Source organism: Echinops telfairi, unplaced genomic scaffold (genome assembly GCF_000313985.2).
Source record: "Echinops telfairi isolate 266 unplaced genomic scaffold, ASM31398v2 ScPeMD7_7436;HRSCAF=8474, whole genome shotgun sequence".
Lineage (NCBI taxonomy): Eukaryota > Metazoa > Chordata > Mammalia > Afrosoricida > Tenrecidae > Echinops > Echinops telfairi.
This window is the reverse complement of record NW_022111336.1, coordinates 4,781,973-4,798,392: the sequence shown is the minus strand read 5'-3', so window position 1 is coordinate 4,798,392 and position 16,420 is coordinate 4,781,973. Positions and strand designations below refer to the sequence as shown.

At 35.1% G+C, this 16,420-nt stretch overlaps 1 protein-coding gene across 4 annotated transcripts in view; it reads left to right on the top strand.

The window, feature by feature from the left end:
* The window catches only part of DMD (dystrophin), a 2,430,848-nt gene that overhangs the window by 1,001,673 nt on the left and 1,412,755 nt on the right, over positions 1-16,420 (top strand). For all 4 annotated transcript variants that reach the window (XM_045298663.1, XM_045298661.1, XM_045298660.1 and 1 more), the window contains one exon: positions 12,754-12,948. In XM_045298663.1, the coding sequence (XP_045154598.1) occupies positions 12,754-12,948 (195 nt within the window). The remainder of the gene's footprint in view (positions 1-12,753; positions 12,949-16,420) is intronic.

Here is a 16,420-nt window from a genome sequence, read left to right as displayed (position 1 = left end):
ACTCTTCTGTACGTAAAACTGCCTCTCATCCATGTACGGATTCCTTTATGAACACAACGGAGTGTTCTGGAACCCATTCTTCTCAAATCATCAATAATTTTTATGGCCCACAAGGTCAAATACCTTTGCATAATCAATAAAGCACAAGTAAACATCATTCTCGCATTCTTTGCTGTCAGTCAAGTTCATTTGATGTTAGCGCTGATGTCCCTCATTCCACAGTCGCTTCTAAATCTAGCAGATCCTTGTCAATGTACTGCTCAAACCATTGTTGAATGGTTTTCAGAAATTTTTACTTGCATGTAAGTGACACTTCATGGATGTAAATGATTAATTGACATCATTAGTAGTATTGTATTAATGTAAGGTAATAATTTATATTGTTATTAATGTGTTAATGTGACGGAAGTGTAAATGATATTGTATTAACGATATTGATCAACCAGTACCAGATTATATTGGGTCATGTATCTCTGGAATGGGCCTTATTGTGTATTTCTCCCGGGTGGTTGGCCAGCTAGCTGCCTTCTAAATCTTGGCAAAGCCATGTGCTTCCAGTGTTTGAAATATCTTATCAGCTGTTTGAAATATTTCAGTTCGTCTTCCTTCAGTTTCTTGGCCATGTTTTTCACCGATGCCTTTAGTGCAGTTTAGACTCCATCCTTCAGTGTCATTGTTTCTTGATCATAAGCTACCCCTTGAAATAGCTGCATATCGACCAGTTCATTTTGATAGAGTGACTCTATGTATTCTTTCCATTGCCTCTTTATGGTCCCTGCCTTATTTAATGTTTTACCTGGAAAATACTTTAATGTTTCAACTCCAGGTTTGTTATCTCTTCAGTTCTTTCAGTTTGATATACACTGAGTGCTTTTTTTGGACGTTCTAAATCCAGGTGTTTGTACATTTCATTGGAATACATCACTTTGGCTTCCTGAGCTGTCCATAGAAAATTTCTATTCAACTATTTTACTCTACAATTTCTTGCATTTATTTTAGCTACTGTACATTCAGCAAGTTTCAGAGTCTCTTCTGACATCCACGATGAGCTTTCCTTTCATGCTTATCTTTTTTATGACTGTTTATATTCTTCATGCATGATGCTCTTAATGCCATCCCACAGCTCACATGACTTTCTGTTATTAGTGTTCAATACATCACATCTGTTCTTGAGATTCTCCGAATATCATATGGGATATGTTTAAGGTTGCATGCTGGCTTTCATTAACTTGTTTAAATTGTTGTCAGCTTTACGCTGAACTTACATATGAGAAATTGATGGTCTGTTCCACTGTTGGCCTCTGGCCTCATTTTAACTTAAGATATCTCTTATCACAGATTTAGTGAATTTTATTCCTGTGTATTCCACCTAGTGAGGTATATGTGTACAGTTACCATTCATGTCATTGAAATAGGGTATTTATGTAAGTTGTTGGACTTTCAAAATTCTATCATGCAATCTCCAGGTTCAGATCTATTAACAAGGCCATATTTCCCAAATATTGCCCCTTCCTTTTTGTTTTCAAATTTGCCATTCTAATCATCAATAAGTATCAGTGCATCTTGATTGCATATGTGATTAATTTCAGACTGAAGAAGTTAGTAGAATTCTTCAATTTCTTCATCACTAACTTTAGTAGTTGGTGTGTACATCGGAATCATAGTTGTATGAATTGAACTTGTTTGTATGAAATTTATATCATTCTATGATAGACACCCTTGTAATTCCAGATATATCTTGGAACGTTCTTTTTGATGATGAATGAGACACCATTTCTCTTGATTTATCATTCCTGGCATAGTAACCTATATGATTGTCTAATTTAAAATGATCAATATCAGTCCATTTCAGCTCACTAATGTATAGCATATTGATCTTTTTAGTTCATTTATGATGATTTACAATTTTCCTACATTCATTCTTTCTACATGTCACTTTCCAAATATGATTGGTTGTTTGCAGCTGTTCTTTTCACTTTGATTCCTGTTCTGCCAGCAAATGAAGGTCCTGAAAGCTTTCTTCCATCCACTCTACTTTCAGAATGCAGCTCTTCCCCGGTCGAATTGTAAGTGCCTTCCAAAGCAAGCAGCTCATTTCCAGCACTATAGCTAACACTGTTCCACTGCTATTAATATGATTTTCAGTGGCCCAACCTCCAAAGAGTGGACAGCCTATTCTTTCTTTGTAGTCTATTCTTATTCTGGAAGTCCTCTAAAACCTATTGAACTTGAGTGGCTCCACTTCTATTGGAATATATATGACGTGACTTGCAGAAACCAGCAACACAGCAGCCACCACACTATAACAAACTGACCAGATAAGTGGGGGCAGTGACCAGTATTAGAGAAAGTCTTCAATAACAGTCTGTTGAATGAATGACAGAAGTAAGGAAGGGCAGAAACGAAGGTGCAACATCTTTTTTATGAATTCCCTATCCTCCTATGAATTCCCTTGTACTTCAGTTAGTCACTTTATATTTCTGTTCATATGACATGGTGTGTGATGCCAGTCTACCTGCTGCCAAGTGGATCATCAGGAAAGAAGAAAAAAGTGTCTAACATTTTAAAAACCTAAACTTATACAAGTATTACTACACTATATTAGTATTTTCTCCAGATTGGGAGCACAGCAATGGCTTTTCTTTCATCTTGTTTCCCTCTTTTCATTCGATTTTATTATGATCTACTTGACTAGAAAAAAAGTTCACAACTTTACCAGTTTCACTAACATTGTTGATAGTATATTTATTGGCCTGTGAGCTACAAAGTCAGGTGACCAAAGCTTATTGAGGGAACAACATGTTCCTATGGAAGAGCAAACCTCCTCCCAGGTTTCTAAGTCTGTGGGTTCCTTGGAGTTTTCAGAATGGAATCTAAGAAGCACCAAAAGTCCATCAGCACCTCCCCTGTTTAATAAAACATGCTTTGGTTTTTCATGTGTAAAATCACATGGATAATCCATTTAAATAAGGGTCTGGAATCAGTTTGAAGACTTTGAGTGACAAAGCAAAGGAAATATATGAAAAGAATGCAATAGTGTCACAATATCTGTCTAATATATTTTCAATATATACATTCACATATAACAAATTCAGACTATTTAGGGCAGTACCTGGACTATATTATACACTATATTATTATTTGCTTCTATTTTTCTACCATTACTACTAACAGCGGTAGTTATAGGAACCGAAACGAGATCCTGACATATTTTGCTTATGTTATTTTTACCCCAAACAGTATTTGTTCATTTTATAAACATTTTCATCATTTGGGTTTAAACATGTTTTGCTAGTTTCAAAGAAAATATATATTTAATAGCACCACCTGGCAGTGTTGTTTGACATCCAATAAATAAAATCAATTACTTTAACAACAAGTTTTACCTTTCCTTTGATTTGTCAAAGTTAAGAACTGAGACTCTAGAGCTGTACCAATGTACCACTTTTCACATTTACTCGCATGCTTTTCTCACATTCTTTATTCTCATAGGATAACATTAATGAGAAGGGCTTAACAGTTCTTTGTAATTTACAAATTATTTTTCACACATGGTTATATGATCCTTATACATTTTCAGTTAAAAAAATTGGAAGCAGAGTGAGTAATTGATTTGTCCCTCATATGAGGTAACATTTTTTTTCTATTGAAGATAGATGCTTTACAAGTTTTTTTCCCCTTTTCTGGGGGGAGGGCATGTCAAAACCTTAGTTAATTCTCCTTTAATAATATATGCTCTAAAATATTCTTAAATTGTTGTATGGATTTGGTTTCTTAGAGTTAAAGCTTGTAAATTTTCTGAGCCCAAGATTGAAATTTATACTGAAATTCTTGCCATGGGAAAACACAATGATAATTCTTTTCTGCAACATTGATGGAGAATAAGCTCTTTCACAAGAAACTATCTTGATTGTAAAGTGGAACACATTAAGCCCAAGGTGTCATTAAACTCACAAAACCCTGAGAAAGAATTGTGCATCATCTTTGGTAGGAAAAAATAAAAAGGTTTTTTTCAGTGATGGTTAACATATTTTTCAAAGTTACTTATAAACTGCCAAAGTCTATTATTTTGCAAAATATAACATTACATACAATAGTATATATGCAGCAGCATTCCATTTATCCAGAGGTTAGATGGACACTATTATGAATTATCTGTAACACAGCCAAGAATCCAGAAATGAGTACATCAAAAGGCCTCTGGATTCTCTAAATTGATTTTCATAAAGTACATGAAGTTCAAAGCTTACTTAAGTTTCTTTATGAGATGACCTCTCACATCCTTTCGTGAATTTTTTTTCTTTCCTCTGATTACAGAGATTATTGTAATAAACTTACTTGTCTTGGTTTTGTCCCCATAGTAAAAGTAAGAGGAAAAAAGAAAGGGTAAATGACAAAACCAAGGAACAATAGCTGACAGCCTAACAATGAGGCAAACAGGCTCTCTATATGGTTAATCTCTATGTACAGAAAGGAGCCCTGGTAGATCAATGGTTAAATTCTCAGTGCATTGCCAAAAAGTTAGCAGGGTAGACTTCCTGAATGCGCAGCAGGGGAAACCACCTAGAGATCTGCTATTCAATATATATGTTTGAATAACTAACCTTAGGACAGTAAACAAAAGGCCTTTGTCTCAAGCTGAGTTTTAAGTACCATAGATTTTAATTTAAAAAGTTGCGTGAACCTACTGGCTATGGTATTGAACAGTGTCTTTTCATTGTCTTTCCACAATCACTGCCATTTCCAACAAAGAAAAAAAGGTATTCCAGCACATATATGATGCATGTGTATTCAAACGTAGGGAGATCTGATGGCCTGCTAACGTAAGATCAACAGTTCAAAACCTCATGGCCACACAAAGGAGAAAAATGAATATTTCTTTCAACTACTGTAATAAATTCATCTTGGAAACCCACCAGAGTAGTTCTACTCTGTCTTATAGGGTTGCTTTGAGTCCAATTCAACTGGTTGGGACTCAGTTTGGTACTTAGGTGCTAAGTTGTTATTACATTGAATTATCTACAGATATATTATTGAGGATTTTAAAATAACAAAGGAATACCATGCCAACCTGATTCTGGAAAATATGTTCAAACTGGAAGAACTACAGGGAAAAAGAAATTAGTTGGTTGCAGAATTGAAAACAATTCATCCCCTTTTCTTCTTTTTTTGATGATAACATTGATTTTTTGTCACATGTGTGTTTACTTTTCACATATTCACAAATGCAAAGATTCCTCTGCCAGGAATTCCTAATCTAAGATTTCCAGAATATGAAAAATATGATAATATGTGTTAAAAATGCTAAAAGTATGGTAAAATACCTACTATTACTATAAATGGGGGAAAAATCTTCTTGAAATGTGTGGGAAGGAATGGAGATGTTAGGTGCTGACCAGTCGGTTCCAACTCAGAAATCCAGTGCTGTGGAATGAAACGCAGCCTGGTCCTACAATCATCCTCAAGATTGTTTGTTGAGCCCATTTTTGCAACCCATGTGTCAGTACATTTCCTTGGAAGTCTTTTTCGTTTTCACTGACCTGCTAGTTTACCATGCACGATATGTTTCTCTCCTTTATTTTTTGAGGGGAAATTCACATGTGTTTAACTGATTAAAGGTTTCGGGAAGATTTACAGGCATATAAAGGTTTGAACCATTTTAATCCTTGGGAAGGTTTCAAAAGAACTCACTGCCATCTGGCCATTGTCTACTGAGAGCAATGGTATAGGGTCTAATTGCCCCGTGAGATTTCGAGGTGGTGGATGTTTCCAGGTGCAGAAAGCACCACCTTCCTCCTGCGGAGCGGCTGGTGGTTTCGACTGCGGACCTTTTGGATTGCAGCCCAACTCATGACTACTAGGCCCCAGGGCTGCCAATGGTCTAGAAACTTTCATCTATTAAGTATTATGGATCTCCAAGAAAAATCTCACTTTAATATATCCAAAAATTTGGTGGAAACACTACCTCTAATCTTACTTCTGCTTGTGCTCATATATTAATAATACGTTAAGAACAGCTGAAGACCCAAAACAGGCATGTGCAGTAGCATTCCTATTAGGTGAATGCTAGTGAATATTATATTGTGATTTAAATGTGTCTGTTTGAATTAGCAGAAATCCAAATTGGAAGCTAAATTTTGGGTGTAATAAATAAATATGTATTTGAGTCATTCCTAACTCATGGCAATGCAACTTGTATGTGTCTGATTAGAACTCTTTTTTGTAGCGTTTTTGATGACTGAGTTTTTGTATGTAGACAATCAGGCCTTTCTTTCTAGTCTTAGTGGACTCAAGACACAAACCTTTCCTTTCACAGACAACTTTTCTCAAAATTGTCATTTTAAGCCGATATTTCATTTTTCTATTAATTAATTCAATACCTATTTGTAATAACCTACTACAGGAGTCCTCGGTTAAGCATGCTACTACTAGCTGAACTGCTGACAGTTCAAAAACACAAAGGTATCTCAAAGGGCAAGAATAGAGATCTGATTTTGAAAGATCACAGCCTTAAAAAAAAACACACCTATATATGCGTGTATTTTTGCCTACACACATTGGTTTTCATGAGTTGAAAACTAACGACAAGACACTTTATTAGATACTATGCATGTGCCTTTGTTGTATTTATTTAGGGTTTTTTTTAATTGTTATTCTCTCCAAGGCAGTCTTTTTGTGCTGGTACTTATACGTTTGTACTTATATTGGTAGGAGGAGCCTTTAGGTCACTATGGCATAGGGTATCATGCCTTGGCTTGTCTAACGTCAAGGTCAGCAGTTGAACACACCAACCACTCCTGGGAGAAAGATGAGGCTTTCTGCTTTTATAAAAATTCACCATCTTAAAAAATGAAAGAGAGAATTCTACCTTGTTACATATATTCGCTGAGTCAAAATTGACTGGATGGCAATGAAAAAGTAAGATCCTTTGGGGATTCAAAGCCCTTTTCTTTCACTGGTCATACAGAATGACCAAAATTCTATCAATTACTAATTTATGCAAATTAATTATAAATCCCTATTAAAATTCAAATGTTAACCCATGAAGGATAACACTTTAAACCACTATAAGCTAGTAACACATTATCAAGATTCAGTTTATCAGTTTAATTAGATGGTAATTTAGCTTTGCTTTGAGGAATCAGATAAATGCAATGGAGAAACCAACACGAGGTAGGTCTATGGGTAGATCCAGCCAGACACTTTGTATGGTACATTATGCATATTTGGTATGCATAGCTCTGGTAGTAAGGTATAGTGGGTTAAACCTTGAGGGGCTAACCACAATTTCAGTACTTTGAACCCACCAGTTCTTCCAAAGGAGAAATATGAGGGTGTCTGCTCCCATAAATATTTAAAATCCTTGAGACCCCAAAGGATAACTGTACTCTACAGGGTCACTATGAGTAGGAATCCAATCAATAGCAGTGGGTTCCTTTTTGCACATATTTCTGTAAGAATGAATGAAAATACTTGTTGTCATTGTTGTTTCTTTTTCTGGGCCCAGTTTGATTGTATACTTTTCCTTTTTGTGTAAATGACATCTAAAATTATAAAGAAAAAATAAAAACATCACACTGTCCTTATTATTGTAATAATCCCCTGAAAGAAGATTAATTGTCTTCTCTGAAGACTTTTGAGAGTAGAAGAGACTTCTCAAGAATAATTTTTGTCTCTACATTTCCATTTCATTTATGAGTAATCAGAGCCCATTCAAAGCCTGCAGTCCTCTATGGGATTTGGAAGCTATTGTGTTATTATTTTTAAATATGGTGTAATATTTAAGACAGTCATTCTGAGGAAAGCTAATCATAAATAAATTAACACGTTTTCATGTGAAGACCCATTATTAAATGTATTTTATTTTAAAAATTTCGTGTACCTCCATCTACAACAACACCAATATTGAAAAAATAAAAAAGTAGTTCCATCATTGTATGACTTATTTTGTCCAGATAATAGTCTGTTTTTGAGAGTTAATCTTTGATCATGTTGACATATTTTCTGTAGACTATGTATAAAATATATAGATCTTTTGAAGCATCTGTCATGATAATATGACATACTGAAAATTTCTCTTCTTGAATTGCTTTGACCTCATTACTTTTAAATGGGCCAGTAACCACAACCCATTGGAAAGTTTTATATCGAGGAGAGAAAAGTCCCTTAAATCACTGAGGAAAACATGTTGAAACACTTGGATCTAATGCATCATTTGTTTCGAAACAGGATCGTCTTTATCGCAGACAGCTATGAGGCCCTTCAACAAACAAATTTTAAGTAATAAAAATAATGTGATAACTAAAGTTTCAGAGAAAGTAAGACTTATTTTAAAACTTTATGAATAATACCTATGCTTACTTACAGAGCTCAACATCTCAAAACTGCTCTGACCTCACTTTTAAGTAATACAAATCAAAGTTTTGTCCTATAATATTCCTTTGGAAGCCATGCTTCTGGTTTATATTATTTTAAATAAATATAGGTACTTTAGAGCTTCCTTCCACATTTCTTGTGTTTGTTCTTATAAGATAAGGGCAGTATATTCTTTGGGGTATATAAAATTCAAAATGAGGATTAACCGAAAAATAGAATGAATTAATATTGCTGTAGCACTTTCTTGCTAATGATGCATGAATATCTATAATGATATAAGGTGGTAAAGAACATTAACAAAAGCAAGTTGATTTTAAAAAGGTTAGACGGGATTTGTACACATCAGAATTCAGAAGGATATAATTACTCAAGGCAGAGTTAATGAAATTCAAATGAAAAGGCTTAATCTGAATATGAGTGCATGGATTTTGCATAAAGAAGAGAACATGAACATGATATTTCCAATTACACAGATTCTTTAATAACTGCCTGAAATTTTTATTAAAGAAAACTGAAAGTCATTCAGTGGATAGGATTTATTCATTATAAATCTGTATGGCTGTGTCCAAAAGAATGATATACTTTTAACAGTGGTTAATAAACTAGACTTCCAAATGTCTGACTTTCTTTTGATTGTTTGGTGTGTGTTTTTTCAGTTTCTTGTCAAGAAGATTTTTATTTGGTTGTGTACATTAAAAATCTTCACCTCTATTAGAATTTTCAAAATTGAATATAGCCAATATTTATAAACTTGAACTTACTAGGAAATTAGGTACCTTTGCCCAGTGAGGTAAAGGAGTTATTTTTGAAACCTTTCTTTTTCTCATAAAAGTTCTGCAGTATCATCCTTTCTGTAGTCAGCTAACTGCACCACTTAAATTCTGCTAAGTATTCCAGTACCTCAATCTCTGTTAAATGTATTGAATTTTTATATTAACTTTCTAGAATTGTATTTATAAAATATTGCTGAGCCAGTGCCCACAGATTAATTGTAATCAGAAGACCTTTCAAGAGCTGTAGACATTCTGATCTTTTATCTTTTTTTGTTTAACTTGAAAGGAAAGTAAGAAGAATTAAAGAAAAGAAGAAAGTGAAAGGATATTTTTATTCATATATTTTCTGCAAAGAATAGAGAAAATATTATTTTATTCAGATATTTTCCTTTAGGTTTTACCTTCTTTGATTGCTTTCAGCAACTAATAACTATTTTAATGTTTCTAAGTGCCTTGGAGAATCTCATTACACCATGCTTCATCATGAATTGGCTAGACTGGATCAAGGTTAGTCCATTCATTTCCAGAAAATGATATCCATTCCTCTAAGAATTATACATTCCAATCTTAAAAATATACAACATGCATATTAATGTGGAATTCCCCACCTGAAATTCAGTAACTATTTTCTTTTTTAGAGGTATTACTGTAAGATCAATGAGGATTTTTTATTAGCAACAGCAACAAAAAGGTAAAGATAGTTACAAATAATTAGCACAATTATTTTTAAAATTTGAAATTTAAAGTAATGTTCCAAAACATTCCCTGAAAAGAGATCTCCAATTAAACTCAAGTTAGTATGTTTTTCATCTTGTGTACTGATTGACCAATATTTATTATAAAGAAAGGAAGTACATAAATTATTCAATACTATGATACCTGCATAGAGACCAACTATTTGAAAAGCCTAATGATTGAGAGTCCAGTGAACAAGGTATGGCCAATAGTCTTAAAGCCATGATTCAGGACCATGACTGTTACAAGACTTTATTTCCTGAGACCTAGCACTTCAGTCTTTGGAGCTTTGTGACCAGTGTTATTTTAACTAAATCTCAAAACAAAGTGCAACCAATTACAAACATCAGAGTAATAGGGGCATTCTGTGAACTCCAAGGTTGAGATTAAACATGAGTTTATTTTCAATTTTTGTTTAAAATATCATTTTAAGCAGTTCAATTAACTTCAAAGCTATATCCATAATCCAAAATTTCTATATCCATAATCCGAAATTGCTATATGATGAGGCATCAATCAGACTTTAACACAACTGGATGTATCCCAAATGTAGGTGAGGAAGACCAAGTCAAAGTAAATAGACATGAGGGAGGGTGTTTTCGGATCACTTTCCTTTTAGGGGAAAATAAATAAACCATGCATCTAATTCTAGAACAGCTACCTTCATTAAAGAATAACAACAAAGTTTTGAAACAGAGAAAGCACAACACTTTCATTTGTTAAGCTTTATGGCACTTGGCTACTTGTGCGAGTGCTCTCCCCCATTCTGCTTGTAATAACGAAAACGGCTACTTACTGCTGTAAAGTACATCTCAAGAAGAACAAAGATAGTGTGAATTTGTATAAAAATGGTTTAAGAAACACGTTTTTAAGAAAATGATGACTTTTTCCCCCTGAAGTTAATAAAGCATTAATACAAACATGAAAATATGAAATTGCCTTGGATATTTTCTTAAGAACAACATTTCTTAAGTCACCAGTCTTATAGGATGAATGGAGGTATTGACAAATTTGTATGGCCATCTATTGCTGACTGTACTGGTTGGAAGGAGTCTTTGTAGTGCTCTGTGTTAGGGTTGACAGTTCAAACCCAGCAGCAGTTCCCTGGGAGAAAGATGAAGCTTTATGGCCCCTTGGAGATTTACAATCTCATAAACCCTATGTAGGATCCCTGTAAGTCTGAATCTATTTGTTAGCAGTGGACATTGTGTCAGTGAAAATTTCACATTCAAATTGTCTGCTTATGTATTTTTCTCTTAAATGGTTAGTTTGAAATGAAGAGACTGGCAACGTCCTTTAATTATATTGCCGGAAGCGAGTCAGGTCAAAAATCAACTTGGCCTGATCAAGCTGTAGACCAAGTTTCAATTTAAAATCCTTGTAGATGTAATAAAAGAAATGAATTTACATGATCATTTCTTCTATCACGAATAGACCTGCAAAATGTATTTGGTCTAGCTAAACAGTGACCAAACTATACAAAAGTTAAATAGTGTAATCTCAGCTAGTTTGCTCTTCCCTAAGTAGACGCAGACTCTAACTCAGAATCAAATCTACTTTTATATCATATGGGAATTGAGTATAGACATCCAGAACCAAGAAAAAAAATCCAGGACCTGAGAAATTAGTCACAGAAACCTAAATGAACCTGCTGATCATTTTTATTCATCTGTGTGTGGAGTTCAGTCTGAGATATCTAACTCTATTTAATTACATTGCCTTCCCGCGGGCCCCTCCCAAAAAAGAGAGTAGAGCCTGTCGAAAAGGCTATGTGGTAATAAATGGCTGTGTTAGCATACTTATCATCAGAACGCCTCCAGAGACCCTGCCACTGAACCCCCCAGCTGCCCTCATCAACAGGCAGGTGGCAGTTGATCAATTCAAAACAAGGTTACTGGGAAAATCATTTCAATTACAAGAGTGTGGTGGCCATAGTGTGGACAGAAGACAGCAGAGGTCATCTGTCTTTCTGAATTTGCCTGCCAAGTAGTATTTATTTCTTGCTCTTATAAGCCATAAGAAAAGAGCCACTATTGGGAAACACCACAAACATCTAGTATCAAATGTCTATCATCCCTAGCTCTTGGATCCCAAGTAGGAAACTGTAGATTCAGGGGCAGGGCTATCCAGGTGCACTTCGATCTTAGGGCATTTTGGAATTCCTATTGAATTACGAATTCCTCCATTAGTCTGACTCATACAACACCATAAGGAGCAGCAGCACTCAGTAAGATACTAGCATCAAAGAGCGATGCGATGTCTTTAATGTGGACTAGAAGGGTGCTTATATGAAAGAAACCAATCTTGCGTTTTTCTTGCCTCTGCCAAGATTACTGTCGTCAGTTGCCATTGAGTTGACACCAACACATGGGAGTCCCAGGTGTGCACAAGAGAACCCTCCACATAGTTGTCAACCTTTGGAAGCAGATTGTCAGGCCTGCATCCTCTGGGGTGCCTCTTGGGGGTAGGATTATCAGAAAGTCTCCTTTGGTATAATTACTGCGGATGTTCGCTCTCCACTCCATACCTAGGTTGTCAGGAAGCTACAAAATTGATTGAAAAGTTTTAAACTGGACACACAGGAAATGCTTGCTTCTTAAAAAATGCCCTATGACTTCATGGTTATTGGCTTTTCTTTCTTATATTCAAGATGCTGGTGTGCATATTCTCTCCATATAAAATGTTTCTAATGCTTTTGAGAATAAGATGGCATTGAAGTAATAAAGCACTGCTTTACTAGACTCACCATCATGTATTTTAATGTCTGCTTTCAGCTCTTTGCCAGCTATAGACCGGGGCCTGTATAACTCTATAAGACTCATCATTATTAAGAAGCTAAAAGAATTGTTCTTTCATATATTTATACCAGCACACTGTCCAAGAAGAAACGGTGATGGTGATGACTGAAGACATGCCTCTGGAAATTTCTTATGTGCCTTCTACTTATCTGACTGAGATTACTCATGTCACACAAGCCCTAGCCGAAGTAGAACAACTTCTTAATGCTCCTGACCTCTGTGCGAAGGATTTTGAGGATCTCTTTAAACAAGAGGAGTCTCTGAAGGTAAAAGCAAAATGCTTTCATTCCAGTATCATTAAGGATGTTGCTTGTTGTTGTTATTTTATTTCCCATACCACAGAAATTGACTTAAATGTATACAGTGAAGACATTCTGATTCACACCGAGAATTCCCATAGGAATGGTTCACCTTTACAATTCAGGGTTGCATTAGGAGAGAGCGTTTCATAACATTTAATGTTGAAAATTTTCCTAAAGCAAAAGTGACTCATGGCAGAAAGAAATCAGCAAAACCTGAGCTTTGATTAAAAAAAATGGTTTATCTCCAACCAGGACCTTATTTTCTTTTCTCCAAAATAGATGAATTAGATGGGCTCTTAAAGGCCATTTTACTTTGTTGTAGTCTTTTTTTTAATCATTTAATTAGGGGCTCATACAACTCTTATCACAATGCATACATACATCAATTGTGTAAAGCACATGTGTACATTCATTGCCCTCATCAGTCTCAAAACATTTGCTCTCCACTTAAGCCCCTGGCATCAGCTCCTTATTTTTCCCCTCCCTCCCCGCGCCCCACTCCCTCACGAACCCTTGATAATTAATAAATTATTATTTTTGTCATATCTTGCACTGTCTGGTGTCTACCCCCCCCCACTTTTCTGTTGTCTATCCCCCAGGGAGGAAGTTATATGTAGATCCTTGTAATCGGTTCCCCCTTTCCACCCCACCCTCCCTCCACACTCTCAGTATCGCTGCTATCACCACTGGTCATGAAGGGAATCATCTGCCCTCTTGTTTTAGTCTTTTATTTTCCTTTTACACATATTCCCTTTCAAATTAATGTCGGGAAAAATACTATCATATATGGAGTATAATTTCCATGAACAATAATATAGTCTTTAAAACTACTAGCCAAAAGACTGCCAATTAAGTCCAGCTTTTTTTCCCCCAATGAAAACAAGTTTCTGAATACTGAGCTCACATGAAACATGAGACAATGGACAATGAATTTTAGAAGCTGTGTCTGAAGAAAACTGCATGTAGCATCAAGAAAATATATGTAATAAGCTGTAACTCAAGATAATTTTTGTGATCATCCATTTTACATTCAGAATGAAGCATTCCCACATAGCCAGACGGTGGTATTTTCCAGTGCAAATAGCATAAAATTATAGGTAGAAGATGAGTGTGTTATCAACAGCACCTATTAATGAAAATGTTTTATATTCTAAATAATTTCTTGGACACTCTTTCCATATCACACATTTTTCTGCACAAATAAAAATATATAAAGTCGCTTGTTTGCTTTGCAATATCTTTAATGACTTGAATTTAATATCTTAGATTATATCCAATAAATTATAAAACTTACATAGTACAAGTAAGAGTGACAGTAATCTCTAGAACAAGTGCTTTCATCCCAGAATGGTGTTGCTTCTTAGTCTCTTCATAGGAAATGTCAAGTCACTTATAAGTACAATTTGAAGAAAAAGTCCCCGATCAATTGATAAAGAAGGCATGCCAGCATTCTTGTCATTATTCCCAGGAAGTAATTACTCAGGACAGATTAGTTTGAAAATTCAACATTGTCATTCAACTTTTAAATCACTGCTAATGAGCTAGTATTCACTCCTGTCTGTGTTCTTAGACACATGGGTGACAAGAGCAATGACCCTGAATTTATTAAGTTGCTTATTGAATATCTCTGTCTTCATACCTCTTACACTGGTGTAACCCTGGCTAAATTCAGTGACCCTGGATGTATTAAGTTGCTTGTTGAATAGCTCTCTCTTCATACCTTTTAACCTGATGTACCCCTGGATACACTCATATTTAAGCATTTATTCACCCAGATATATTTAGTTAATATAATAGCTGCCACCAATTGTGATGGTATTGATTGTTGTGGTTTGTAAAAACTCATCATTGCAGCTTTAATATAGCTGGATTATTGAATGTTCATGAGATGTAGTTGTGGGCATAGTTCCATCTGACTCCCAACAAACCTCCTGGAGCAGGCAAATGGGTTTTCCACCTTTATGGACTTTTTGAAGAGGGATAGTTTTGATCTCGGTCTTTACAATGAATATGCATTTCCTCTTAAAGGCATTCATCACTGTCAATATCCAGTAGTAAAAATATAAAAGCAGTGAATAAATTGTACAGCTGCTGGTTGGAAGGTTTGAAATTAAATTGTGGTTGATTTTATTCCTGACAGATTTGCAGGAATCAAATTGCAAAACTGCAGTAGGTATTGCTGTGGTTGAATGTGCATATATCTTCAAAGTGCAATACAACACAAATAATGTGCAATACGCTAAAATAATTACATTCTCAATAAAATATATCTAAAATAACATACATAGTTTCCAATGATGTATTGAATAGGAAACATACCTAATCATTTTGGCAGGCACTAAGCTGGCAAGCAATGGTTTCCATATGAAACTTTGCATTTAAAAATGAATACTAAGGAATAGCTAGAAAAGAATGAGAAATGGATACACTTGAAGAATATTTGTTTATATTTCAAAGTCAATATCAGCATCTTTAATCAAATTATCCTAATTGTTTATATGCAAAATGTTAATGATAGTCTATGTTGATGTGATTAATTTTAAAAGAGTAACATTTTCAGAAGATTGATATTATGGGGAACTTGAACTTTAAGGGAAAATGATTGCTCCATCTTTATGGACCAGACAACCTCATCTTTTTCCATCTGAATGACTGATGGATTTGAACTGTCAACCTTAGGATTACCAGGCCCAGGCTTAACTCATTGTGCCACCATGGCTCCATGATGACGATAGCAAAGGTGAATTTCGGCAAAATAAGGTCGAATTCTAAGATGAGTCATGCCCCAAGTTATAGGAAAGAGTCCTAGTTTCTATTTGTAGGTAAAATTATTCCGGCTTTAAAACTCCAGATAAGGAAGGAAATCATGGAATAAGGTAAGGGGGAGAAGAAGGAAAAGGAAAGGGTAGGAGGAAAGGAGAGAAGAAAGGAGGCATGCCTGATGTCAGTGATCTCCTCTAACCTGATGGAGGACGGTGCTTTATTGAAGGTGGATGATGTGGACTGTTCTTGATGCGCATGAGTGGAGGCATCTGAAGAAAACTTACAAATGTTGGTAGGAAACTCAATGCCAATGTAAACTGTAGGCACACAAGAGCAAGAAGTAAAGGCTACCCTTGCTCAATCTCAAAAAACAAGCAAAGGCAGTTTAGGTTAATTAGTAAAAGAGGTATGGCTTGAGTAAGATTATGTGGGAAATTTAGCATACCATGAGGTTATGCTGATGAGAGAGGAACAACTCAGTCGAGAGTGAAACGGTTGCACTCAGAGAATATAATCAATGTCCCTAAATTGTACCTGCAGAAAATATTACATTGGTGGATATTTTGCTGTGTATATTTTCTTTTTTTTTTTTTTTAGAATACATGTATCTTCAACTTTATTCTTTCTGTTTTTTTCTTTTTAAATACTTCTATAGACACAAAATCCACATATT